The sequence below is a fragment of the Prionailurus bengalensis genome, chromosome F2 (assembly GCF_016509475.1).
Source record: "Prionailurus bengalensis isolate Pbe53 chromosome F2, Fcat_Pben_1.1_paternal_pri, whole genome shotgun sequence".
Lineage (NCBI taxonomy): Eukaryota > Metazoa > Chordata > Mammalia > Carnivora > Felidae > Prionailurus > Prionailurus bengalensis.
In genome coordinates, this window is record NC_057353.1 from 73,758,500 (window position 1) to 73,785,486 (window position 26,987).

At 47.0% G+C, this 26,987-nt stretch overlaps 2 protein-coding genes across 4 annotated transcripts in view; one reads left to right on the plus strand and one right to left on the minus strand.

Annotated features, from left to right (window-relative positions):
* The window catches only part of EFR3A (EFR3 homolog A), a 107,049-nt gene extending 93,910 nt beyond the window's left edge, over window positions 1-13,139 (plus strand). For all 3 annotated transcript variants that reach the window (XM_043601777.1, XM_043601778.1, XM_043601779.1), the window contains 4 exons: window positions 969-1,017; window positions 4,850-4,953; window positions 5,708-5,757; window positions 10,737-13,139. In XM_043601777.1, the coding sequence (XP_043457712.1) occupies window positions 969-1,017; window positions 4,850-4,953; window positions 5,708-5,757; window positions 10,737-10,842 (309 nt within the window). In that variant the 3' untranslated portion in view covers window positions 10,843-13,139. The remainder of the gene's footprint in view (window positions 1-968; window positions 1,018-4,849; window positions 4,954-5,707; window positions 5,758-10,736) is intronic.
* Window positions 13,140-17,287: 4,148 nt separating this feature from the next.
* Window positions 17,288-26,987, minus strand: part of OC90 (otoconin 90) — a 30,066-nt gene continuing 20,366 nt past the window's right edge. Inside the window, exons 10-14 of the mRNA XM_043601781.1 lie at window positions 26,767-26,820; window positions 22,803-22,919; window positions 21,612-21,783; window positions 19,046-19,152; window positions 17,288-17,622 (exon numbers count right to left, since the gene is read on the minus strand). Coding sequence (XP_043457716.1) covers window positions 17,288-17,622; window positions 19,046-19,152; window positions 21,612-21,783; window positions 22,803-22,919; window positions 26,767-26,820 — 785 coding nt within the window. The remainder of the gene's footprint in view (window positions 17,623-19,045; window positions 19,153-21,611; window positions 21,784-22,802; window positions 22,920-26,766; window positions 26,821-26,987) is intronic.

Genomic DNA, 26,987 nt, shown 5'->3' on the forward strand with positions numbered 1-26,987 from the left:
TCTCTGCTCCAAATATCTAGAACAAAGCAACTGAAGATTCCCAAGTTTAATCTGACTTCACCTAGAAATATGAGCCCTCAGTGGGAAAACGGAGGTAGTGGAGCCCTTGCTGCTTGATTTCCCGCTAAAGCCTTTGAGTTACAGAGAAGCTCAGGTGCCCGGCACGAAGTCTTGCTTTCATTAGTCTTGCCGCCTTAGCCTTAGCGAAAGACGCTCGTGAGCTAAAATTAGGGACGACCAGAGGCCCAGGCAAGTACGCAGGTATCATTTCTTCACTTTCATTCGGAGGTACTGTAGTAGCTGGGTGTGTTACTCCCGAAAATGCACTCGTGCCATAAAAACTATGACTGCCTTATCATAAGGCAGTTGATTTCATGCCTTTTATAAAGGGTAGTTTTGGAGAGTAGGTCTTGGTGGTTGACCTAAGAACATCCAGAATGTAATTATTTCAAGATGTTGATTAGCTGTAGTCATTGAACACTTGCCCGAGTAGCGATTCTTGCTTTTTCTTAAACCGTGTTAAAATTTTCAGTTTATTTTTGAATAGTAAACTGTACGTGGCACCGATAATCTAGACGGTGGAGAGGCCTTGGTTTTCACGTGTTACATAGCTGGACCGTATGTACACATGGTCTCTGCCTTGAATACCTCCAAGCACCGTTTGCCTACGAAGCCTGGCTCAGCCAGCGGGACTCGGGCCTTGCCCACGCGGCGACTGGGGATTGAGTTCTGTGACTCGGTGGTGCTTCGGCTGCCGGGAGGGGGCTGATGCCGCCAGCCTCGCAGTAGTCACTGCAGTAGACCCTTGTCACCACCAGGGACAGAGTGGATGTAATCACAAACCCGGCGCACACAAAGAAGGAAAAAATCTGTTGAAATCTGTTCTTAGATACTTGTAACTGGGTGTAGGTATTATTTGTGTGTTGACCTTTCGTAACTCTGTTTTACGTCAAATCTCTTTTCCCTAGGTTAGTAACACTGAAGAAATCACCTTTGAAGCACTGAAGAAAGCAATTGGTGAGATTTTCGTTCACTCTCCTGATGCTTTGCCGGCTGGCTCACCGCTGTCCCCTTCCTGGATTAGGTGCCAGTGTAAATACACACGGCATGGCGTTTCTGTGTGGTTGTGTAATGGATTTATTCAGCCACATTTTTTAGACTTTTACGCTTGTCCTGTCTTGTCATAGGTTATTCTTTTCCTTTGCAAAGAGTGACTTTCTTAGAATCCTGAAAGCACATCACTATTTCGATGCCACCCTTGTCTGGTGACCAACTTGCGGGCTTCACGAACTTCACGAAAACAGCATGTTTCCTTTTGTAGGAGAGAGAGGGATGAAAATTCTGAAAAGACCTGAGAAAATTAAACAGTAACTCGTAACAGGCCTGTCATGTACTGACAAGCGTGTTTCCAACAGGGTGAGAGAAAGAAGTGTCCTGAGGTCGTCAGCAGGCACGATAGCACCACGTTAACTCGTGCGGTTTTATAGGCGAGAACATTGGGGCGGGGAAATTAAACTCTGCTGAGGTCACATCGCAAGTAAATGCTGACGCCAGCTTTCATACCCACATCTCACTGATTAATCTTTTTACTTCACATAACATAGTACTGTGGGGTTTTTTTCCTCTTTGGCCTTTATGGAAATAAATTATATCTGGTATTTTGCCTCTTTTTTAAAAGTTTGAAGTGGTTCCTTCAATTAAGTTTTGTTTTTTTTAATGTTTTACTGACTTCTGAGAGAAAGAGCACAAGCTTGGGAGGGATGGACTGAGAGAGGGAGACAGAGAATCTGAAGCAGGCTCTAGGCTCCGAGGTATCGGCACAGAGCCTGATGTGGGGCTTGAAACCCACGAACTGTGAGATCATGACCTGAGCTGAAGTCAGACGCTTAACAGACTGAGCCACCCAGGCGCCCCTAAATTAGGTATTAATATAAATTACTACTAGGCTAATGGTGCCTTGTTCACAATTCATTTCTAATTGGCAAAGCAGTATAGAGTGGGAATTGGCTCTCAGAGATGTTAGTTTAAGAAAATCGGTGTCCAGGAAAGGTGGAGTGCTCTAGCACCCATCATACATGAAATGAAATCTGACCTTTCCTGGCTTAATCCGTGAGAGGATTTTTTTGTGACTGTAAGACCATGGCAAATTTGCCAAAATAAAATTGAGCTCCGTGAGCGACTTTGAACCCCCATTGGAAATGTACAGTCTAGGGTAGCGGTTCTCATAGTATGACTGTGGCTCCTGGATAGCCAGTGGTGGCTCTTTCAGGGGACCGTTCAAGTGAAAAAGTATTTTCATCCTAACATTAAGGCACCGTTAGCCTCATACTGCATCGGTCAACATGAATACAGGCAGTGGCATTACGCTAGACCGGCAGTGGTCGTATTCTTCAGCACACACAGTTATTTTAAAACGAGATTTTATTTAGGAATGCTCTTAATTATAAATTATTTTATGAAATCTCAGCGCATGGGTACATATCTTTGGGAAGTACACATAGAGCACTTGGATTGCCTTGATATGCGAGCTTACGCTAGTCGATTTTTATAAGGAACACCATTTTTACTTAAAAAAAAGACTGATGGAAGACCTATGGTATTTGGTAGACATTTTTTGGAAAATAAATGAAGCTGTGACTTCAAGAGAAAACACAAAACCGTCCTCACTGTATTTGCTTGTAATGATAAAATCAGCACTTTGAACCAAAATTAAAATTTTGAAACTTTTGTCTACACTGGAGAGTTTGACAGGTCCCCAATATTTAAAGACATTTCCAATGAGATCAGCTGTACTAACCAACAAATATGATTTTAAAAATTGTGTAATGAAACACGTCTGTATTTAGAGAACCTGCATAAATCACTGGGTCATTATTCCAAATGAGCGTTGCATGTTACAAAGTCGTGCATAAATAAGGGTCATTCGGAGTGCAAAATAGATGAGTAGATTTTACCATGACCAGTTACAAGAAATGTATTAGTAAGATTTCACATTTCATATTGCACTTTTTTTTTTTCATACTCATGTATTTTGAGAGAGAGAGAGAGAGAGAGAGAGAGAGAGAGAAGGGCAAACAAGGAGGGGCAGAGAGAGAATCCCAAGCAGGCTGTGTGCTGTCAGCATAGAGCCTGATGCAGGGCTCAAACCCATGAACTGGGAGATCACAACCTGAGCCAAAATCAAGTCAGACGCTTAACCAACTGAGCCACCTAGAAACCCCATATCGCAACTAACTTTTAAGAAAACTACCACCTCTCGAGGACTGTTGGAGTGTGCAAGAAGAAATTCTCACAGTTCTGTGAAAGGCTGTTAAAATACTCTTTCCCAATACATATCTATGTGAGGCTGGATTTTCTTTACATACTTCAACGAAAATAACACATTGCAGTGGATTGGCTGCATCTGCAGGTAGAATCCAGCTGCCTTCTGTTAAGCCAAGACATTAAAGAGATTTGCAAAAATATAAAACAATGCCACTTTCTTCACTCAGTTTTTCATTTTAAAAAGGATGGTCATTTTTTTCATTAAGCAAATCTTGTTTATGTTAACATATAATGGTTTCATTATTTTTAAATGGCTTATTTTTAAATGAATTAAATATTTTTAAAGTTTCTAAGTTTTATAACATGGAAAATATCAATGGATAGAATACATTTTTAGAATACTACTTGATTTCCTTGTAACTTTCAAGGATGTGAAAAGGACTCTTGAAGCCAGAAAGCTTGAGAACTGCCTAATGAGCATGGAAAACAAACTTGCTGTCTCCAGGCCAAGTTTAGGTGGAAATATTTGCAGAAATTGAATATTTAAGACCAGGTTGTACATGCCTCATCTTGCCCAAGTCCCCCCTATCTTCTGCTGCTTTTACCTGACCTGATTTAAACACGTATGTCTCCTGCCTGGCCTCTGGCACGTTTGAATTGCTTGCCCCAGTCCAGCGAACAGCAGAGAGGCGGTCATAGTTCTCTGCCGATAGTCATTCAGAAGTATATACACTCTTCACCTTGGTTAATCTACCACAATTTCAAAGGAAAGTACGCAATGCCTGTTTCCTTTTGACCTGCTCTTTATGCTGTTTCCACTTTTTAAAACTAGCTAATTATTATCCGCAGTTATCTACCTGAAAAGCAGGCTGGTTTAAAGAATGTTGAAGACAGTGCGTTTCGTTCTATGAAATTCTCCACCAGGGGAGCCAAACAACAACCTGAAGAATTGATGGGGCGTTAAACAGACCATTAATAAGAAGCCATAAAGTGTCCCTATTTTCATATTCTTCAGCAAATATACACGCTAATCAGTATCAAGACAGGCATTTATTTACTTGACTGTCTCACAAACTTTGGTCGGACCACCCAGCATGTTAAGATAAAATGTCTTTCCAAATTGTAAATAAATGGAAAAGGCTATAACAGTGTGGTTCCAAACGGCTCTGTATTTCAGTTGTGCCATTCAGTATCAAGTACGGCAGACTTTTAATTTCGTATCTCATATGTATGAGGGCATGAATATTCATGAGGGGATCATCTTTCAGGAAGGACCTTGAAGTTGTTTCACACAGAGGGAGTTGTCACCCTCCTATTTTGGTAAGAGAGACAAAGGGAGTCTTTGACAAAGGGTCTTTTACTATGTGGCTTTAACCCTTAGATTAAGAAAAAACAATTATATATATGCGCTTTCTAGCCTTCTAGACATTTCATGGAGGTTGGGTCTTTTGCTTTTTTTCTTTTAAAATTAGTCCTGTAAATTACCTTTATTTTTGATTTATAGATTATTTGCTTTTCTGGTTTTTGACAAGTTTCAATAAAAGTCTGTATTCCCTTTAACGGGTCTTTGTAAACATTTCTATAGATACCAGTGGAATGGAAGAACAGGAAAAGGAAAAGAGGCGTCTTGTGATAGAGAAATTCCAGAAAGCACCTTTTGAAGAAATAGCAGCACAGTGTGAATCCAAAGTACGTGAACAGTTGGTAAAGGGGGTGGGGGTGGGGTTTGATTTTTGTGACGTTTTGGTAATTAGTTGGTAGGTTCTGAACTTTACGCAGATCAGCGGGGCACGGGGTAATGTGTCAGATAGGGGCTGAGGGCTGGCAGCCTGGCCACAAAGCCTAAGTGATGTCTTCATTCTTCATGTAACACAAACTGATGGAAATGGCAGGTCGCAAACCACACGTGGGTGGTTCCTGTGGCCGTGGTACTTGTTGTGCAGTGGCTCTCTGGGATTTTGCTGTGGGTATTTTGTCTTGTGTGTGTGTTGGTTTGTTTTTACCAATGAGACTAGGAAACGGATGAAAGAAACTTTACATTCAGTTCCAGCATGTGAGAGAAAACCAAAACATGAAAGCCTTCTGTGCCATGAGCCTCATGGTTGTACTTATGCTTTGTCTTTTTTTTTTTTTTTTAATGTTTGTTTGTTTATTTTGAGAGGGAGTGTGTGCACGTGTGAGGGAGGAGCAGAGAGAGAGGGAGAGAGAGAATCCCAAGCAGGCTCTGCACTGACAGCGCAGAGCCCGATGCGGGGCTCGATCCCATGAATCATGAGATCATGAGATCATGATCTGAGCGGAGATCAGGAGTCAGATGCTTAACCACCTGAGCCATCCAGGCGCCCCATATGTTTTGTCCTTTAAATTGCATTTGTGTTATTACAGGTGGGTATTGGGGAAATAAAATAATCCTTTCTTAACATTTTTTTTTTCTCCCTTATAGGCAAATTTGCTTCATGACAGACTTGCTCAAATACTGGAACTCACCATACGGTAAGGATTTTATTACTACAAGAGCAATAAAGTAATAACAAAATAGAAACTGTTAAACCCTTGTAGAGTTGTGGCTGATTATGTTTAAGTAATTGTGCTTTTCACTCAGGGCAAACATGAGATCGTAGAGGTGCCTCCATCTTGGTAGTCATTCTGCTCCCTGGACAGACATTGGTAGCATTGCTTCCAGTGTCTTCTACCTCTCCTAGCTTCCCTTTTTAGGTCCCTCCTTCTTCCTTCCTTCCTTCCTTCCTTCCTTCCCTCCCTCCCTCCCTCCCTCCCTCCCTCTCTTCCTCCCTCCCTCCCTCTCTTCCTCCCTCCCTCCTTCCCTCCCTCCCTCCCTCCCTCTCTTCCTTCCCTCCCTCCCTCCCTCCCTCCCTCCCTTCCTTCCTTCCTTCCTTCCTTCCTTCCCCGTGGTCCCAAAAGATCTGGGTAATTTGGGAGACTCACGTTCTAATGATGAACTTAACCAGATAATTTCTCATATTTAACCATTTTGATCTGCAAAAAAACTGCAGTTTCATACGATTCAACCTCACAGTTCTTTCCAGGGCAAGACCGATTGTACCTGTGTGGATGGCTCACTACAATTGCTAAAGTTTCCTTGGGTGGTCCTAAGTCGTATCCATTTTAGTCCTGTTGTAAGTTATCTTATGTCCTAAACATTTGGTACCTAACACATTTGGTCACTCGGCTACTTGCTTGTGTTGGTTATTAAGTCGCGAAGCACAAGACGGAGAAGCAGTGGCAGGTTCGGTCTAAGCAGACAAAAGCACTCTTCTGTGACCTCAGTGTGGAAGGGGACCTTCGTCTGACGTGGCACCGTGTTGGAGCCAGAGTTCAGAGCTGTGCTTTCGGAATTTTTTTTATACATCAGCGGTATAATTTATATTTTAACTTGATTAGCTAAGCCTGCTTTGCTTCAACTCCAGTGTTCTGTAAACAGGAGAGGCAGGTACGTGCTGTGTGGCCCACGTGTTCTTTTAGTTCAGCCTTTCTTCTGCCATTGTATGCGAAGCATGTTGTCATCAGTATCACATCTCATTCTAGGCATTCCCCCCACCATTCCTGCCACCCTCACTAAGCTACGAATTCCTCATTCACAGAATTTCAGAGCAGAGACTCAGACAGTAATATGCAGTATGTGACATACCTTAGATTCAGAGAAAATCGATGTGTGTGGGCACTTACTTACCTGCTGCCTGTTAATTATAACAGTAACTGTCTAGACTGTAATTGATCTTACACTACATGTTTTGTATCTGTTCCTTTTGCTCATTGTCACGACAGCCCCGAAAAGCTTAGGTAAATGGCTCTTTTTTCATCTTCTGGGTAAAAACACTGAGGCTTTAGAGAAATCCAGTAACTTGCTGAAGGTCATCCAGCTACTGAGTGGAAAAATCCGAATTCATATCCATAACACATGTTCTTAAAAGGAATGTTGCTAGGACCCACAATATTACATTTAATCACACTGTCCTAGCTATATGGCTTTAATATTTTAGAATAATGATTATGGCTAATTCTCTTTTATTGGCATTGCAAATCTAATAGCATTTATTGAACCCTTACTAATAGTTAATATTTATCGAACGCTTATGCTGTTCTAGGCACTGTGCTAAGTACATTATTTCATTTAATATTTATAACAGACCTTAAAAAGGTTAGTGATTAATTTCACTTGACAAGTATAGAAACAGACACATAGAAGTTAGGTAATCCATCCAAGATTACCTAATTAGGAAGGCGTACTTCTGGATAATTTACACAATAGAGTTTTGGTTTTGTTTTTTTTTTTAAGATTTTATTTTTTTAAAGTAATCTCTGCACCCACTGTGGGGCTCAGACCCACAACCCTGAGATCAAGAGTTGCACGCTTCACCGACTGAGCCAGCCAGGCACCCCCCAGAGTTTTTGGTCTTGTTTGATGTATTTCTTCTTGTTCATTTGCCTACTCTAATCGCCGGACAGGGGAAAGGGTTTGTATTCTCAAGAAAAGAAACAGGACAGTCTTGCACTTCAGACTCCATCGTTCTTTCGTTCCCTTTGACCTTAGTGCAACGAAAGGAAATTACAAGAAATGCAAAGAAGTGTGAAAATACAATAAGAATAAACAGCCCCACAGGTGATCCAGTTATTGGAATTAGTAGACAAGAACCTAAAAATACACACACATGCACATGTGCCACACGCACACACACGCCAAAGAATTTAAAGGAAAAGATACACATGTTTGAGCGGAGAAAAGGAAACTGAAAGAGAACCAGATTGTAATGCAAGAACGGAGTGACACAGTATGTGAAAGACAAAATTTCATAGGATGAGCTGACCGTATATTGGACATTATAGAAGAACACGCCTACATTGCTCACGGGAGAGAAAACGTGCAATCACTGTGTAAGACTTTAGTGGTTACTCACGGAGTTACACATATACCTGCTCTTGACCCTGTAATCCCATTTCTTAGTACTTACCTGGAGAAATGAAAACTTATTTCCACAGAAAGACATGCACGTGAATGTGCTAGCGGCTTTTTTCATAATTACCAAATGTCCCTCAACAGGAGAGCGGATAGATAAGAGACAAATAGGGCTATCTTTAATAGAGTGCAGTACTATTCAGCAGTAAAAAGGAACGCGTTTCCTTCGGTTTTAAACAAACAAAATGAGCAAAAGAAACCAGACAAAAGAGTATAGCTTGTGTGGACCATTTTTACAGGCTGTATGAAATTCAGGAACCAGCAACACTAATCTTCAGTAGCAGAGATCAGAACATAGTTGGTGGATGTGGGCACGTGGGAGTAGGGAGAAACTGACTGGTTAGGGACACAGGGGACCTTTTTGTTGAATGACAAAAGTGTTCAGTATCTTTACTGGGGTGTGCTCACGCCAGGGTATACGTTTGTCAATTCTTATTAAACAGTACACTTAAAACCTGCATTTCACTCTGAGAATTAACTCTCAGTAAAAAATAAAGGGATGTTACAAACTCTGGAATGGTGATTACAAAGTAATTGTTAGTTCCCAGAAATAGAATAATATACCAGGAAAATAGAATCAACTGAATAACTTGAGAACTGTTTACAGTTAGATAATATTTGTGCGTACGTTAACTAAATTCATTACCGTATGGATGGTAATTAAAATTTATTTCTGTATGTTCATAACTCTAAATCACTAACAAACTCAACTGTATATGACTTATATGAAATAATTATAAATCTCTGAAAAACACACAAGAGCACTTTACAAATGGAAACTCATACCTTGTTTTGAATAGAAAGTTAGTATCGTAAAGACATTGTTCTCTTCAGATGAACCTGTAGTTTCAGTCAGAAATGTTCACACAGTCATTTTTTTATTCTTGAACAAATGATGCCAAAGACAGTGTGGAAAGACTCCAGTATAAAGCAGTGGGGAGCATGCTGTGGAAGAGAACAGACAGGGAGCTTGCTGGGTAGGAAAACGTGATCTAGATCTTTGGTACTGACAGAGGATTGGGCTCGTGTGCAGGTAGGGGGAATTCCAGGGAAGAGTTTGGAAATACAAATATCTGTGGTAAAGATAAGAGTTTAGATTTTCAGGGAAAAGAGCAAAATGCTTAATAAATCCTGTGTGGGCAACTGCTAAAGACTGTTGACCAGCAAAGGAGGGAGCATGGGGGCATTCTTCACGAGTTTTACCAAAACAAAATTTTAACCCATTGTTTAGAAATACACATAGAAATACTAGAATTATACAGGAAATTTTTTTAACTTTTTTTTTTAATTTATTTTTTGAATTTACATCTAAGTTAGTTAGCATCTAGTGCAACACTGATTTCAGGAGTAGATTCCTTAGTGCCCCTTCCCCATTTCGCCCACCCCCCCACACACCCGCTCCAGGAACCCTCTGTTTGTTCTCTAGCTTTAATAGTCTCTTATGTTTTGTCCCCCTCCCTGCTTTTACATTAGTTTTGCTTCCCTTCCCTTCTGTTCATCTGTTTTGTCTCCTAAAGTCCTCATGCGAGTGAAGTCATATGATATTTGTCTTTCTCTCATTTTTTTTTTTATGATCTTAGTGTAGGGAAAGTTTTCCTTAGCATTCACAAAACCTGGAAGTCATAAAATCATATTGATTTCTTTGGTAAGATTTTTAAGCATTTAGCAAAACAAAACCCAAAACACAAGGCTGAGACTCAAAAAATAAACTGTGGAAAAGTATTTGTTTCCCACACACGCAAAAAATTAGTTTCCCATATTAAAGAGACAAAAACATCTGAGTACGACAGGCTGTGGACTCACAGAGACAGTTTATTTTAAAGGAAACAGAAAATCTACGAAGATACTTAGCACTGGTAGTGACCCAAAAATTAAAAATCAGAATGAGTTCCCCTCTGCCTGCCAGATTGGCAAAGATTTAAAACCAAGAACAACAAAAGCAAAAGAGAACAGGTACACTCCGGATGGAAGTCTAAGTTGCTGGTATTCTGGCAATATGTATCAAAGTCAGAATTGTGAGTATGCTTTGATTAAGAAATTCTCCTTGTAAACCTGGAGACGGGATAAAATTGTGTACGTATAAGACCTGTGAACATTATTTATAGTAATGGAAAGTGGAAATGAACTTGCATTTATCCACTGGATTCGATCAGTTGCAGTATAGCCACATGATGAGATACCATGCTGTCAGCAAAAGAGGACAACGTGTGTACATAAGAAAGATTTTTCTGCTGGTGAAACAAAGCAAGTTTGAACCAGAATGGGCATGTGCCATCCTGTTATTAAGAATCACATCTGCATATATTCAAGAGGCAACGTCTGGCTTAGACTTAAGACCAGCTTGGTATCCCCACCTCTTTTCCCAGCTAGCCTTGTAGCTGGCCGGCAGTATGACAGGAGGAGTCTTACTCTGCTGTTCGCGGGTAGTTGTTGGGATGCTCGGTGAAACGAACAGCCTTTAAATGGACCTGCTGACAGTGGCTTGTTCTTCTGTTTACAGCCCTCCTCCTAGTCCATCGGGAACACTGACCATTACTTCTGGGCATGCCCAGTACCAGTCTGTCCCAGTCTATGAGATGAAGTTTCCAGATCTGTGTGTGTACTGAGTGGCTCATGAAGACCTCAGCATAGGATCTAAAGCCTATAAATGAAGGCCCCGCTGAGTCTTCAGGGTTTACTTAATGTGTGTTAACATGCTTCCTGGGAATAACGGTGAGACTTCTCTTCAACCAAATCTTGGCACATACCGCATTGAAACGGTGGAGCTGTCTATGGTTGAGAGTACTTTTGAGGGTCGGTTTCTGTCACGATAGTTTCTTTTGAGCTTCCTGTTGGCTTCCAGAGTTGGACATGTATTGGTCTCCCATCATTCCATCGTTCAACAGTGTATTTTAAACTTTTCACAAACAGGTAATTTTAAAAGATTATGCTTTCAGAGGGTTGAAGATGCATCAGGTGTCTACTGTTTTTCTTAAACATCTACACAACTGCTTAGAAATAGAATTGCTTTTGTGTCTGGTTATCTGCAAAAGCAAATACATACAAATATATTGCTGATCTTGGGGCTGCAAAACTGTTCTGTGGCTTGTTGTCCCCATGTTTTAGATGTTGTGATCTGTAGTAACATGTGCTAGGCATTCCTCAACTTGTTTATGGTAAGAAGACATCTCTTGAATAATATTCCTAGAATATGACCAACCCTAAAATCGCCATACTTAAAAAGCGTCTAGTTTTCATAATACTGTGTTGTCTGCCAAGAGTTGACCATTCTACTTGAGAGAAGCTTAGAGCTTACTCTTGGCATACCAAACCGTGCAATATTTTTTTACATCATAAGATGTATTAGTTTACAGAATATACTTTGAAACTATAGTAGTATTTTGCTGTGGCTCCATTAATTAAATGAGATCTGTATTTAGTGTAAGAAAAAAAAGACATTTAAAACAGCTACTAGTTCACCTGTGAAGAGTGTGTACATTTTGATTTCTTCCAAAGCACATTATTTACATTTTTATATTGTGCGTTGTTTTAAATCTTCGTAGTCAAAAGATTCTCCAAATGGGCTTTTAATTTGTAAGATTTGAACTGTAACTTGTATGCATCTGTTTAGGATTTGTTATATTACACTTGAAAAGAGTGCCTATGGCTTTAGTGATCAAGCGTGCTAAGGATTGTCAGCGGAAGCTTCTGTTGATTGAGGCCACCGGGACTACACGTGTAACATGTGCTCCTAGCCCCACAGCGTTTCCTTAAAATTATGTGCATTTTAGTGAATTCCATTACACAGAGAAAATGAGCAACTTTCTTTGCAACTCATATAAAATTCTCTTAGGTCATTTTTATAGAATAACCTGTTTATAATTATATTGCCTTTTCAGATTCAGTTTCTTTTTACAAAGAACAATATACATATCAAACATTGTAGCTCAAAAAACAATTCGGTTTTTACCTTTTTTGTTTGAAAAACTACAGTTGAGAATGGCATGTTAGGGGTTTGTGTATATGGCTGTTGGGCACCTTTGCAAGGAACAGAAAAATGTACGGAAGTGGCAAAAGAACAAGCCTGCCTCCAGTTTTTTAATAAACTGACGTACGGGGTCTCGAAGCCTCTTGCAAAAGGTCCTAGCTGTCTAGACCCAGAAAATGATACTCGGGCCTCCCGGGCGGTGTCGTGAGTGTTTATCTGCAGGATAACAGTGCAGTCGGCACGGGGGTTGGATGACCTTACTTCAGCTGCCACTGGGACTTTGCCTCTTGATCAGGTAAAATGTGTCACCACATAATAGGCCAAGTTTTATGTTTTCTATTCCCCTTTTTTTCTTCTCTATTTTTAAAGAAGGGTGTTAATTTTTGTGCATTTAAAAACATCTGAGCAGGGGGACACACAGAAACAACCATCATCCACTTGGATGTCATTTTATAGATGAACACTGTGTGCTTTTGTATGAAAATATATATAATTTAGTGGTATAAGTAAAGGAGTTATATATTCATTTGCACTCAGTGCAAAACAAACTTTGCTCTACAAAATTTCATGTTTCTCTTGTGATTTAAAAATGCATGCATTGCATGTAAAGGAAAACCATTTGAATTAATGTTTCTCACCCCTTTCTCTTGGTCTGTTTGTAAACTGTTGATGTGGGTTTTGCGGGGGTTTTTTTCTTGTTGTTTTTAAATCACAGTAGACTTCTATATATCCTAGATAAATAATGGTTCCCAAGAAGTGGATCTTTGCTTTATTTGTCCCTTCTAGGAGACCGTAGGAGATCCTGCGGGTAGGGGGTCACGTCCAAGCCAGTTTGGAGACTGAAAGTTTACGATTTGTTGAAGTTCACTTGTATGGCTATATTTTTGTAGATATTTAAAACTCTTAATAAACTGTTAATCATTCTGTTTTTGCTGTGTACACTTGCCTCATTTTTTTTTCCTTGACATTGAATAGCTAACATATAAATGTTCCTTAGATTTGTGTTGCCTCTGACTGCTTAGAGTTTGATTGTCATCGGAGTTGACCTGAATATACACGCACGCGTGCGCACACACACACGGTACACCCCTTAATGCTTCTGTACTCGTTATCTTTTAGAATAATACTACACCTCACCAGCAATTAGCATCTCTCTTCTTTCTGTCCAAAAATGGAACTGATTTGTCTTATTCATGCCAGTATATGTAGCAAATGTAACAAAGTGAGCTTCTTGTAATGTAAAAATTCCCTTTGCAATTCCGATGGAAGCAATAAAACAAAATCAGATTACTTCCGTATAAGTGCATATGTATAATAGTGACTGCATTTACCAAGTCAAGTTTGCTTTCGCTAAAAATGAAGAGCTCTAGGAGGAATCAGGTTGCCAGGGGGCCGCATCCTCACATACGTCGAAGAACCAGAACGGCAGCTGCCAGTCGTGACGAGATGTGGCGAAGGTGGAGCTCGGTGTGAGCCGGGAAAGCTTCGCTGCCCTCTCTGCACCAGGCTTCTGGTTTGCATCTCTCCTTGTCATATAAATTCTCTCCAAAAAAAAGAGCGGCTCCAGGTCCCTCCGCCCCCTGGTTCGCTGATGCTACTTCCGGGAAGCTGCTGCATAGAAGGAGCAGCCTGTGTTAAGTGCTGTGTCACTTGCTTTTCTTTCTAGCCCTAACTTGTTGGATCCTGTCAGCCATTCTGATGAAGACTGATCTCAAGCACCAAGTTCAAATGAATGAAAAAGCAGAGCCAAGACAGAACATCAAGCCCTGCCTTCTGTTCGCTGTCTTTGCCTTGTACTTGCGCTTTGAGTCACAGGCAGACTCTGAGGAAGGCACGCTCATAGGCTGCTGTAGGAGAACCTGGGCTAAGACACAGGCTTACACGCGGGGATTGTTCTGGGCCTCGGTCCCAGCAAACCCGGCCAGGGCCCGGAACAGTGCCATGCAAGGAGAAGGGCTCATTAGGGAGATTCATTTATGAATTGTGTGTCACTGTAGGTGACCGGAGGTCCATCTCAGCACTGCCCACCCAGGTGATGAAAGCCGGGGAAGCGTGCCTTTCATTTTCCAGGGTGGCCTGTTGCAGGAGCTACCCCCTGCCCCGCCCCCATTTCTGGAATGTGTACCTGAGCACCGAGTGGTTTCCCACGGTGCCCCATGCTTCCTTCTCAGAGGAGTACTGTGTCAGATCGAGAGGAGAATGGAAGTTCGGAAGGCAGATGTCGGTCCCCCACCTCTCTGAATGAGGCAGGTGGAAGCCTATGTGGAACCGGTTGTCACCGCGGTGTGCGGGTTAAGAGGTAGGGTTGGATGATGTAGAGTCAGGTAAAAGGTGTTCAACAGAGTACTGTCTAGTTTGGTATTTAAGCTAGGAGCATCAGATTTATAATTTTACACTTTAAATCAGTCAAGGAAGGGACTTTTAAAGATGGGAGATTTTAGGGCACGTTTGCATGTTGATTAGATTGTCCTAGAAGAAAAGGGATAAATTGATTTTAAAAGGAAGTATTTACAGGGGTCAAACCCTGGAGAAGGCCGTAGAGTGTTGTACACAAGGCCTTGTGGGAGGGATTGACCTTTGATCCAGATTAAGGAACACTTCATTGTAAGGAGACGGAAGAGAAAGACTGCAGGTAATTTTGTAGCTTTGGCAGCAGGAAAGTGAGGGCGTTCCCATTAGAAACCTTCACTTTTTCAAAGTGGAGGGTCAGCTGAGACCATTGTTGCTGGATGATTCTCTCTGTGTCTCTTGTGTCCGTGCTTGTCATGTGAGCATGCAGACACCAACAGCCTTTATTTAGCCTGGACCACCTCCCCCAGAATGTAGTATAGCAAACAGACTATGGGAAGGTAGGGATGGTGTCTCCCTTTGGAGCCAAGGGCAGTCCTGCTCACTCTCATGTAGAAAGAGAATGTGTTCTGGGATAAAGGTCAGGTGGGCTTACAACCAGGATAGTTTTAGGTTACCTAAACTCAGGGTTCTCCCCTGTAATGAAGCCGTGTGTGTGTGTGTGTGTGTGTGTGTGTGTGTGTGTGTGTGTGTGTGTCTAGTCTGCATCAGGGCTCTGAGGGAGGAGCATAAATGCTGCTGGGGCTACTGCCTTTACTATAGGTAATGAAGTCCTTTGTCTCTGACCCAGGTGTCTCGTGTCCTCTGCCAGCATCCATGCAGTGCACATCAACTAAGCTGCAAGGAGGGTGAAATCTCAGACCCTTCACGGTCCTCCAGAGTCATGAGCTGAGTGCGAGGGGAAGGTGTGGGGAGGTCTGGAGAGAGGAGCTAAAACCAGACAGTTGTCCTGGAGAGCAGGAACATCAACTTTTTAAGAAGAGGTTGAGCACCCGCATGAGGTTTAAAGGTTGTGAACTACGAGAGTGAGGTGGGTCACGTCAGTTTTTCTTTTCCCTGAGCAACAACCAGCCGCCTCCGGTGAAGATGTGAAGGCAGATGGTCGCCATACAAGTGGTAGGCTGGCACCACGACTGCCAGTGGGAGCAGACAGTTGGTAAATCGCTTTGGGCTAAAGGAAGGAGGAACAAGCCAGCAATGTAGTAGTTGGAGAAACTGCCATCGGCGACCGGCCTGCGTCTGCCATCGGATGCGTGCTGGCTGATGCCAACCGCTAGCACCTGCACTTCTTTGCCTGAAGGCTTTCTCTGGGCCCCGGAGCCCACTTTGCTCCCACGTGCCGCAGGCCAGAAGGCAATCTCTCCCTCCCCAGGAGTATTGGCTGATCTGCTAGAAGCTGACGTCCTGATCTCTCTCCTCTCTCCGTGCACGTATTCTACTTCCAGCTGCACCTGGTTTGCTAAGGCACCTTTCACTATCTTTCCTGTCCTGTTTCTTTGGTCTCCGGTCAGGCTTTCCCTCACTTTCCAACTGAACTTGCTCTCAAGTTCTTGCTTTGAGAACCCATAGTTTAGTTTGGGAGAACCCAAACTTTGGCTGCTAGTTAAAGTCACCTGGTTGAAAGGTGCCAGTGTGTTGGATTCATCGAGAGGTGTCCTCACGTGATCGCCTTGGAAGGCAGGGAAGGATGTCCGCTGTTGGCTTCACACCACAACCTTTCAATTTCTTACCCTGGCCTCCCAACTTCAGAATATTTGTCTGCCGTGAGAAGGTCAGCAACACTGAACTCTAGCGGGTCTTGAGGAGCAGACAGGGACTGTTATCTCCCTACCAGACACGTGGTTTGTGGGGGATTGGGAACCTAGGATGTGATATGAACCAAGGAGTTTGTGTTCCTACCAAATATTGTGGGGGATTCTGGTAATACCCTGCCTTCTGCCTGGTACCCGGTCAGGTGAGTGGGTGGATGGAGGGATGGCTAGCGTTTCAGATATTTTACAGCTACCGTGATACTAATTTGCCTCTGTCAGCATGGGCATTTAAACCCCCAAAACTTCCAGCCACTGGGATAAACCCTTTAAAAACAAACAGACAAAAAGTCCAGGACCTGAGACAAGCGTGGGCAGTGATCCTTCCTGGTGGTGGCCGTGGCCCATGACACATGGCCACTCGTAACAACTAGAACGGCAAGTATGTTTTCAGGGCTCCTACCGGAAGGTGTGTTATCTCAGTTCTTCATAGACATCCCCGGCGGGTCATTGGTGTCCCGTAGGTCATAAGATCGATTAAATATGCTCCTTTGTTTTTAATAGAAGAAAAAGTCATCTTCAGTTATCATACAGTGGAGATAATAATAATTGTCTGCTCCGTGGCTCTGTCTTCTTACCTTTGACATCTACCCATGCACCGGTATCTACAACATGTCGTGAAAACCAAACCAAAACCAACACTGATGGGAGTATTTATTGAGATGCCAAGGTGGGCTGAAGGAAGTACAGAGCCCTCGTCCGCCCCCTCTAAATGCGCATTCCCACGCGGGCTGACACTGCCGTGCCAGGGTCGCCCCGGCCCTCTTCCCCTTGAGCCTGTGCTGAGGACAGAGAGGAGGATGCTCTAACGGGAGGAAAGAGGTCTGGAGAGAGGAGCTAAAACCAGACAGTTGTCCTGGAGAGCAGGAACATCAACTTTTTAAGAAGAGGTTGAGCACCCACATGAGGTTTAAAGGTGTGGGTGTGCTACAGGGTGTGCTCGTCACTTCCTCTGGGGATCTGTCTGGGGCCATGTTGGTGCCTGGTCCCCACACCACCCGGCGGCTTCCCCAGAGACCTTCTGCTTCTTCTCAGGCCCTCCACGTGGGGCGTGGCCTCCTCGCTGTTCTCCTCAGAGCTGGAGCTGAGGGAGGAGGCCGCAGGCCCTCCGTGTGAGCTGTCCTCACAGGACGGCCTGTGGCCCTGGCACTCTCGTTTGCCCGAGGACTTGAGGCTTTGGTTAAAGAAGGCAGAGGCCATGCACTCGGCCGCCGTCTGGTCACAGGCACAAAGCAGCTTCGCGCACAGGCTCTGCCCCACACCTTTGAGGGCGAGAACAGAGTAGCGGACGTGAGGGAAGGACGTGGCCGGCCTGTCTGGCCCTCGGCCCTGTCCCCCCTCCCGCCATCTTGTTACCTCCTGGCATCCAGCATACGTGATCTCCCTGCTGGGAAAGTTCTCCCTTTCTCCTCCCGGTTAACTCCTACCCGTTTGTCAAGACTCCCCTTGGCATCTGCTCCTCTAGAAAGCTTCCCTGACGCCCCTCAGTAAAGGGGGGGGTCTTTCCTGTGGACACTCATCAAAGCCCAACTATGGTTCTACCTTCCAGCACATTGTGTGTTAATGACATTGTGCATTAATCATCTGTTTCCACCTTCCCCTCTTGCTGGACAGACGACCTTGCTGGCAGAGCCCATGTGCTCAAGCACCTAAGTAAGTCGATCCCTGACACCCATTTGCCGAGTTAGCGCTCGGGAAATACTTGTTGGAAGGAACCGTTACTTCTCTGGGCCAGACTTTCCGCCTTCGTCAAATGGAAGTAGTTGTTGTCCAATCTGTTTTAACGTTGCCAGACAAAATACGGGATGCCCAGTTAAATGTGCATTTCAGACAAATGTGTTCATATAAGTTATGTCCATTCAGGGCATGCTTACACTAAATTATTTGTTTATCTGAAATGCAAGTTCATGGATTTTTATTTGCTAGGTCTGGCAACCCCACCCGATTTCTCGAATGTTGCATGGCATGGGGTTGGGGGTGGATATCATGCGTGTGATGAGGAAATGAAGCCAGTTCTAAAAGCGGGCTCGAGGCGCGTGAGAGTGACGCTCGCTCACAGGGACGCCAGTTCTCAGACGTCCCCGCCGAGGCTCCCGGGGGAGGGGGGAGGGGGCCGTAGGCACATCTCTCCCATCGGCCAGGGCTCTCCCTTTTTCTGGGGTTCCTCGGGGGTCTCACTTGGAGAAAGATTTCTGCTTCTTAGGAAGAGAAGAAAAATGCCACGAGACCCTTGAGCACTTGAGCACGAGGACTCTGTCCTCGGTCCTCGGCAACATGGTTTTCCGGGCCTCACTCCTGCCACCGACTTGTTTCTGCCTGTGTGACCCTGGCCTTGGCCACCGCCTCATAAAGGGGAGACTCGGCGCCCCTTCAGAGGATAGTTGAGCGTATTAACCGTTAACACACCCTGTGATCTCAGGCCAGCACGTGGTAGGCACTGCGTATGCACGGGCTGTTGATGTTATCCCCGGTCCCCTCCTCGCCAGCTCTGCGGGCAGCAGGTGACTTAGCCTGTTGAACTTCAGGGCCCTCGTCAGTATAGGGTCCTATCTGTGCCTCACGGTTAAGAGTGTTAAATCACATTCTAGACGAAAACGTGCTGGGGGAGCATCAGTAGGCAAGAGCCGTACGTGACGCTGACATGAACGAAGGGAATGGCTCGCTGCACGGGCCCGCGGCACTTACACTTGGCTGTACCATCCACGCACTCCGCCGGTGACCGAGGAAGCCCCTCGAGCAGGCAGCCCAGCCTTCTCACCTGCTCCAAGCAGCAGTGGTGGGAAAAACAGCACCTAAGACCAGGGACAACCCAGCTGCCCAAGGTGCTCCTTCAAGGCCTGCTTCTCCCATAATCCCTACAGCAGTGAGAGAAGCCAAGGCCGCCTTTCCAACGCACATAGGACCACTATGTGTGGCTGTTTACGTTGTGCACTGCACAAAGATGCCACATCTAAGACCGTGTCAGTCACGCTGTATGCATCTTATTATTAAAAATGTTCTTTTTTTGTATTTTTATCACAACTCTGTTGACTGCAACGCATTTCCTTTTCATTACAATAATTTGCCCACAGATGGAAATAGTCTTGAGGAAGGGGTGCTGTCTTTCGTTTACACAAAGGAACCACATGGATTAGTGACCCCACTGCCTCTAACCTTTTACATAATAGAATAATTAATCCCACATCCATAGGGCACCCCCTTGGCCCCCAGCCTTGAAAGAGAGCAGAGCATAAATGAAAAACAGCATCTAGAAAAGTGTCCCACACGGAGCAAGACCTCAGTAACCGTATGGGAATGAATGAAACAGTGTCTTGCTTTTTAACCTGATAAAGCCTCACAGTTGCCAGTGTCCTCTAGCCACACGGGCATCCGAAAGCATCTGGTGACACCTCCAGCCCATAGGAGATGCCACTCCCCCGAAATCCTCCCTTTGCAACTCGTCCCATCCTTAAATGGTGCTCACGTGCTGTTGGAGACCACAGCCAGAGCAGGGCTCAGTCACAGCCTTTGGTAACGCTTGTGCTCAGCCAAGGTATCAGCTGTGCCTGTTGCCAGCAACCCCAGTGTGCCCGTCACGTTAGCTGGTGGCTGGAGGTCCACGTAGGCAGCCCCACTCAGCTGTTGTTACGGCTGAGCCCCACTGTCTGGTGCATGCACCTGCCCGGGGTCGGGGGTGGTGGGTAGCTAAAATAATTGTTAAAATCTGAAGGCAGTGAGTGAATGAATCAGAAATCACGTATGATCAAAATGCCCTTAAAAGTCACCACCGTTGCCCAGAATGTAAAGCATACGTGGTTTTGAAAAGACCCCCTTGCGGAAAATGGTATCAATTTGAGAACCTCTTCCTTGGTCAAGGCTGGCTGGCAGTGTTGATTCCTTCCCTGTGAATGTCAAGGAAGCCATATTGACTTCTTTGGTCAATATGCCTGGTCGTACCTCATGTTTTTGTGCAATATGGCCGGTGGTCAGGAGGCCTCCAAAAGCATCCCCCTATCCTTCCATGGGACCCTCGGTTTCTACTCCTTGCCCCATCTGCCTGAGTGCTGTGGCCTCAGGGACAGTAGTATTTACGTTGTTCTCTGTCTTGGAGAGCGGAGGGCGTGCTGTTGAACTTCCGAGTGTAGACAATGTATGATTGTTATACACTCTGCTGGAATAAACACGTCTTCCGTGTCACCCGGTGGGAAGGAAGTTCGGAAGGTGGCCTGTGCAGCCGAGCCCCTCGCTTCCTCCCCACGAGATTCCCTGCAGCGGAGCTCGATGACGGGGTGAGGGCAGAAGGGCCCGTGGAGGTGAGTGACACGGGCGCCCAGACACCATCGCACCTACAGGTGACATGCCCCATGTGCCTGCCATCCCTGCTTCCAGGATGGTCTGTGGCTGTCGATTTCCCTTCGGTGGCCCCCCCATCCCAAGGGGCCTACGCCTCTTGAGCACCGAGCTCTCCACTGGCCGGCCGTGGGCCTGGGCGGTCCTCATGTGCAGTCGTTAACGCCGTATCAACTCTGCCCTCAGAATATTCCTGCAACTCCTGTCTAGGTCGGCTCCTGCCCCGTTTCCTCCGTCCCCTCCGTGGCATTTATCGCGTTGCTGGTCTTTTTGTCGCATTGCCTGTCTCGTGCCCGGTGCAGCACTATTTGCTGTAATGGCACTGGCCGCGTGTTTCGATCTGCTTGGTTCGGGTGTAACCATTTGTGTGTCTCCCACGCCTAGCACGGTGCCTGGCACCGAGCAAAAGCTCAAGAAATGCGGGCTGAGTGCATACGCGAGGGAATGGACATACTCATCAATGCACGAGGTCGCTGAAAATTCTTCCAGGAGTGGCGGCTATAAAACGTAGCGGTTAGACTTCAAAGTTATTGAGAAGCTGAATTTCACTGTGGCCACCTGCAGGGCACCCTGAGCCGGGGGGGGGGGGGGGGGGCTGCCAATGTGATGTGTTGGTCATTGCAAAATAGGCAGATTTGGGGTCATTGCAAAACAGGCAGATGGACTCTCTTAGGGCAGCAGGGCAGTACCTGGGGCAGAGCTAAAAGAGCTCTAGACTCCCCACCTGGAAAGGTCTGGACCCGTGTGGGTCTGCCCCTTCGTAGCTGAACGGCCTTAGTCAAGGCTGAGCCTCAACTGCTCATCAGGAAACTGGGCCCATGATGGCAGCAAGCCGTCCTGAGTGGCCTAGTGCTTCTCTGTGAAGCCGCGGCCAGTGGGCCCTCTCAGTGACCGCCGTCCCGCCACCCTCGCTCGTCCCTACCTGTCCAGGGCATCCCTCGGCTCGCCTTGTCCTTCTTGCCCACAGTAGCAGCCGTAAGCTTCAAATTCCTCCGGGCATCGGGACGTCAGACAAAAGAGCATCTCTCCCAGCTGAGGCATCGCCCGCGTGATGTTCCTGCTTCCCAGGTGCAGGAAGGTGACCCGGTCACAGGCTGGCGAGACACAGGACTGTCAGGAGGGCAGGGAACACTGGGACGGCATTCACGGTGATTCACGTGGCTACTGAGGGTCCGGGGAAACTCTGTGTCCTCGCCTCCCCCGTTTCCTGGGAAAATCGCCACCGCCAGTACACCCCCCTCCCCACGCCCCCCCACCGCCCTGTCTGCTGTGTGGCACAAGCTGTGTTTCAGAGAACAAGCCTTTCCCTCCAGGCTTCTGCGGCCCTCGCCCAGGCTCCTGGTCAAATCCCCCTGAGGGGTAAGGGGGCTGGTCAGGACTCCAGGTGCTTTTCGGCCACATCTGATTACAGAGTGGAGGGACTGTGTCCACCTGAGGCCCTGGCAGGGGCCCAGCGTCCTGGGGGCGTCCTGGCCGGCCTCCCAGGCTTCCTGACCCCACCAGGAGCCCCCGCCTTCCGCCAGGGCTCTCCCTTCAGAGGCCCGGATTTTCTTTCTCTGCCTCCGCCTCTGCCCTCCTCCTGCACCCTCCTCCCCACCCCATTCCCTGCCTCCCCTGCCTGCAGCTTTGGCCAACTTAGGCTACGGTCCACCGCGCAAACCCCGCGATCACATGGTCGGTGGGGGGGAAACCGAGGAACCAGGGGCCTTGCGCAGGGCTCCCGGCCCGGCCTCCCTCTCAAATGCAGCTCTCTCCACTGCTCTGCTGGGAGGAGGGGAGAGAAAGGGAGGGTTAGGAACGCCCCGGTGTTTTCTTTCTTTCCAACAACCGCGGTGTGGGTAATGCCACCCACGCTCTTCCCCCGGGGGCCAGCGTGAGGGGTGGGAGCGCGAGACCAGCGGGCCCCTTTCCCCGGCTCAGCAGCTGAGTGGCCACAGGCAGGTTAGGGCCCGTCTGTGTCTCCTGAGCTCACCTGGCAAGGAGCGGCCCCTTGAGGTAGCACCGACAGGAGATCACAGCGTGATACCGTGGCCCGAAGGGCTCTGCTCCCGACCCACGCGGAGGATCTCAAGGCCGAGAGAGGCCACGTGCTTCTCTGCCTGCTCCTGCCTACCTTTTCCAGTTGTCTCCCCTGGGCCACTTTTGGTGGAGGACGCAGCAAAGCCCAGAGACTTCAAGCCAGCGGGGACGATGGTTACACCGGGTGCCGAGGCAGCCGTCTCTGCGGATCCTGAAAATGCACAGCGTGACGGCTCATGTTCAAAAGGTGGCCCAAGAAGACATTTGCAGGTGGACACACGATCAAGGCCAAATGCAGACGGGTGTTTCAGGAGAACAAAGTGTTCGGGTAGTGTCCTCGATCTGGGTTTGCAGACGTCAGGGCTGAGTCTTGGGGATCCGCGGATGTTGCGTGGGAATTTCCAAATGCCCGCGATAACCTCGAAGCGGACAGGAGCCCATGCCACATGGATGACCTCCCACAACGAGGCCTGTCACAGCCTGCCAGGCCTGTGTGTGTGGTGTTAACCGCCATGCACCTGCCTGCAAGTGGGGGGGCCTGGCATGGTGTTCACAAGTGAAGGAGTGGGGTGCCCGGGTGGCTCAGTCGGGTAAGCGTCCGTCTTTAGCTCAGGTCATGATCTCACGGTCCGTGAGTTCGAGCCCCACCCACATCGGGCTCTGTGCTGACAGCCCCCAGCCTGGAGCCTGCTTTGGATTCTGTGTCTCCCTCCCTCTCTGCCCCTCCCCTGCTGACTCTCTGTCTCCCAAAAATAAACAAACGTTTAAAAAAAATTAAAAAACAACAACAAGTGAAGGGGTAACAAGCACAGTGCATCCTGAAGCCAGCCCCTGGTACTCAGTAGTGTTGGCGAGCAGGACCCCGCCTCCGACTCCTCGGAATACGGGAGCAGCTTCTCGTCACACTCCGAGTTAGGTGCCAGGTCCTTGCTGTGGCCGTGAGGCGGCCAGGGGTCTGGCCCTGCCCACCCCCCCACCCCCACCCCCAGGCTCCCTGGCACCGTCCAGATTTGCTCTGTGTCTGCCCCATCTGTTCTTTTGGCCAGAGGTAGGGATGTCTCCAACCCAGTCTGGTCCAGACAGAGGGAGCCTCGTGGGCTCCGCCCCCACCATCTGTGGACCCAGAGCGCTGGGTGAGGCTGGGGCATCTCAAGGGCCCCCTGACTTGCAATCTTTCCCCAGATCTGTCATGTTGGTTTGCTTCATAGCCCTGGGCTTCTGTGTCCTTGCTCAGCACTCCGTTCCCTGGGGGTTGGGCACACAGCCTTAGTAGCCCTGTTGTAACCTCTGTCTAACATCATGCCCCCTTCTCCAATCCCATAAACAGAAGCCCACGCGCGGGTTTCTTTCCATCGTGTTCCAAACTGCTGGGAGCTGACAGATTCTCTCCTTGACCAGCCTCTAGCCGGCCTCCTCTGGGCCTTCTTCTCGGCCAGGCCTCAACCTTGACCTACGAGAACTTCAAATTCACGGCACAAACTCTTTCATCCGTGCCCTGCCCCCACACTAAGGAGACACTCACCAACCCCAGCCTGGTGTCCCCAGGATGACCCAGCCTCCCGCTTCCCCTTGACTTCCTGCCTGAGAAAACTCAAGGCAGCCAAGAGAACTTAACAGCTTGAGACGCTCCCTGACCCAACACTTGCCTTTGCCTAAGTTTTCAGAAAACAGCCCCCTCCCCCCATTTTGGAATTTTTTGCTTCCCGGATTCTGCAGGAGCTCCCAATAGCTGTCCGCCCTCCCATTCGCCCTCTCAAAGGCCCTCTCACCTCCACCCAGATCCTAGCCAAGCTCAGGGATCCTGGAGTCTCCCCTCCCCACTGCAGAAACATGAATAAAATTCGTCTTGCCACTTTTTTAAGTTTATTTATCCACTTGGTGGGGGGTGGGGAGGGGGAGAGGGAGAGAGACACAGAGAGAGAGAGAGAATCCCACTCAGTGCAGAGCTCAACACAGGGCTCGATCCCACAAACCATGAGATCATGACCTGAGCCGAAGTTGGATGCTAACCTGACTGAGCCACCCAGGCGTCCCTAGCCTCTCTCAATCTTAATTTCCCCATTTCTAAAACTATGTTAATAATACCTGTGTTAAATGTTTATTTATTTTGAAAGAAAGAGAGCGCATGAGAGTAAGGGAAGGGCAGAGAGGGAGAGAGAGAGAGAATCCCAAGCAGCCTCTAAGCTGTCAATGTAGAGCCTGATGCGGGGCTCGATCTCACAAACTGCGGGAGCATAACCTGAGATGAAACTGAGAGTCGGACCCAGGGCCACCCAGGCGCCTCAATGATACCTGTTTTGTGTGTGAATAATCCTTCTAGCCGAATGCCTAGCAAGGAGGCAACGGTCAACAGCAGCCGTTAGAATCGCTCAGGGAGGGTGATGACACATCTGGTCTGGGGTTGGAGGCTCTCCAGGCGGAAAACTCTATCGGCAGATGGAGCCCCAGAAGCCCGTTTGTCTCTCCGCTGAGTCTGAGCGTCCTGCTAGAAGCCCTCCCCCTCTGAGGAAGAACTTTCTGGATCGTTGGTGCTAATCAAACGTGAGACCCCCCACCTCATCCCCTTAGAGGAGGGCCTGTGGCATCCCTCACCCTGCCTGAACGGCCACCCCAAATGCCTCTCGCTCCCCAACTCCCAGGCTGAGAAGGTCACTGTGCACCTGAGGGCAAAGTCGGTCCAAGTCTCAGTACCCTCAGCTCTGACACTGGGGACCCACCTCCATAAATTCGGTTAAGGTTTGGGAATTCTGGAGGCACCTGGGTGGCTCAGTTGGTTAAGTGTCTGACTCGATCCTGGCTCAGGTCATGATCTCATAATTCATGGGTTCAAGCCCCCACGTAGGGCTCTGCTTGGGATTCTCTCTGCCCCTTCCACTCTTGAACTCTCTCTCTTTCAAAATAAATAAACCTAAAAAAAAAAAAGATTGGAGAATTCTGTCCAGGCCTGGTCCAAAGCTCCCGGAGTGAGAGGCCAGCCACTCTTGGGTACAAAAACCACTCCTTTCAATTTTCCTCGGAGGGGAGAAGGAGGAAAAATGAGCTACCGTGGGTCTTTTTTTCTATTAAAACAATAGAGGTTTTTGTTTGCTTGCTTTTAAATAATAGTACACGGTATTGGTCATGGGATCCACAGGTGAGGGCCAGTTTTTCTCCAGGGCAATTTGGCAACATGGGGCGAGCCCTACAAGGATCACGCCCTCAGTAATTCAGCTTCTCGGCATTTGTGGTGACAAATGAATCCGAAGTGGTGGGTTTAAAGCCTAAATCTATTATTCTCAATAACAGATGTTAGAGATAATTGGCTACATACATTTATGGTCTTCCGTACCAGAAGCTGTGGTACAGCCACTCAAAATCATGTTATAGGAAAATATTTAATATCAGGGGAGTATCACCTCATTAAAAAGATTTTTTTAATGTTTATTTATTTTTGAGACAGAGAGAGACAGAGCATGAGCAGGAGAGGGGCAGAGAGAGAGGGAGACACAGAATCCGAAGAAGGCTCCAGGCTCTGAGCTGTCAGCACAGAGCCTGATGCGGGGCTCGAACCCACGAACCTCCGTGAGATCATGACCTGAGCCAAAGTCGGATGCTTAACCGACTGAGCCACCCAGGCACCCCGTCGCCTCATGTTTTAAGTGATAACAGCTCAGACTTGCAAAGCCACGGCACCAAGCGATCTTGGTTCATGTTAATTCATGTTAATTAAGGTCATAGAGCTGCCCTGCCGCTGGGGAGGCAGTAGAGGGAAATGCCTCCAGCTTTTGAAAGTGGCTGTCTGTATAATGTGACATGACGGGTGATTTAAATAGAAAACAATACACAGTTTTCTATATTTTTCTAAAAGCATCTCTTTATCAGGTAGGCTTCCCTTTCTTTCTACCTTTTCTTCCCTTTCTTTCGAACTGGACCTACCTTTTAACTTCCTTTGTCTGCTCTTGGGAGAGGGTGTAAAAGGGACTTGGTTTCCATGGTTCTTCCATGTTTTAGAAACACCAGATCCCATACACGTATAGGGATGACGGTTATATGCAGGCGGGAGGACCCGGTGTGCTTACCCGGAGCGGGTATGGTCCGAGCGGCTTCCGTGCCTTGCTGGCCTTGGCCCGCGCCTGCCCACAAAAAAAGAGAGACGGGATGAGTGTTGACTCCGGTCTGTCCCACCCTGGCTTCCAGAAGCGGTTGCCATCCCACGGGCACAGGAGGCAATGTGCTCGTTGCTCTGCCCCTGGTTACCTCCCAGGAGCTGGTGGTAATGGCTGGGTCGCTGCTAAGCCAA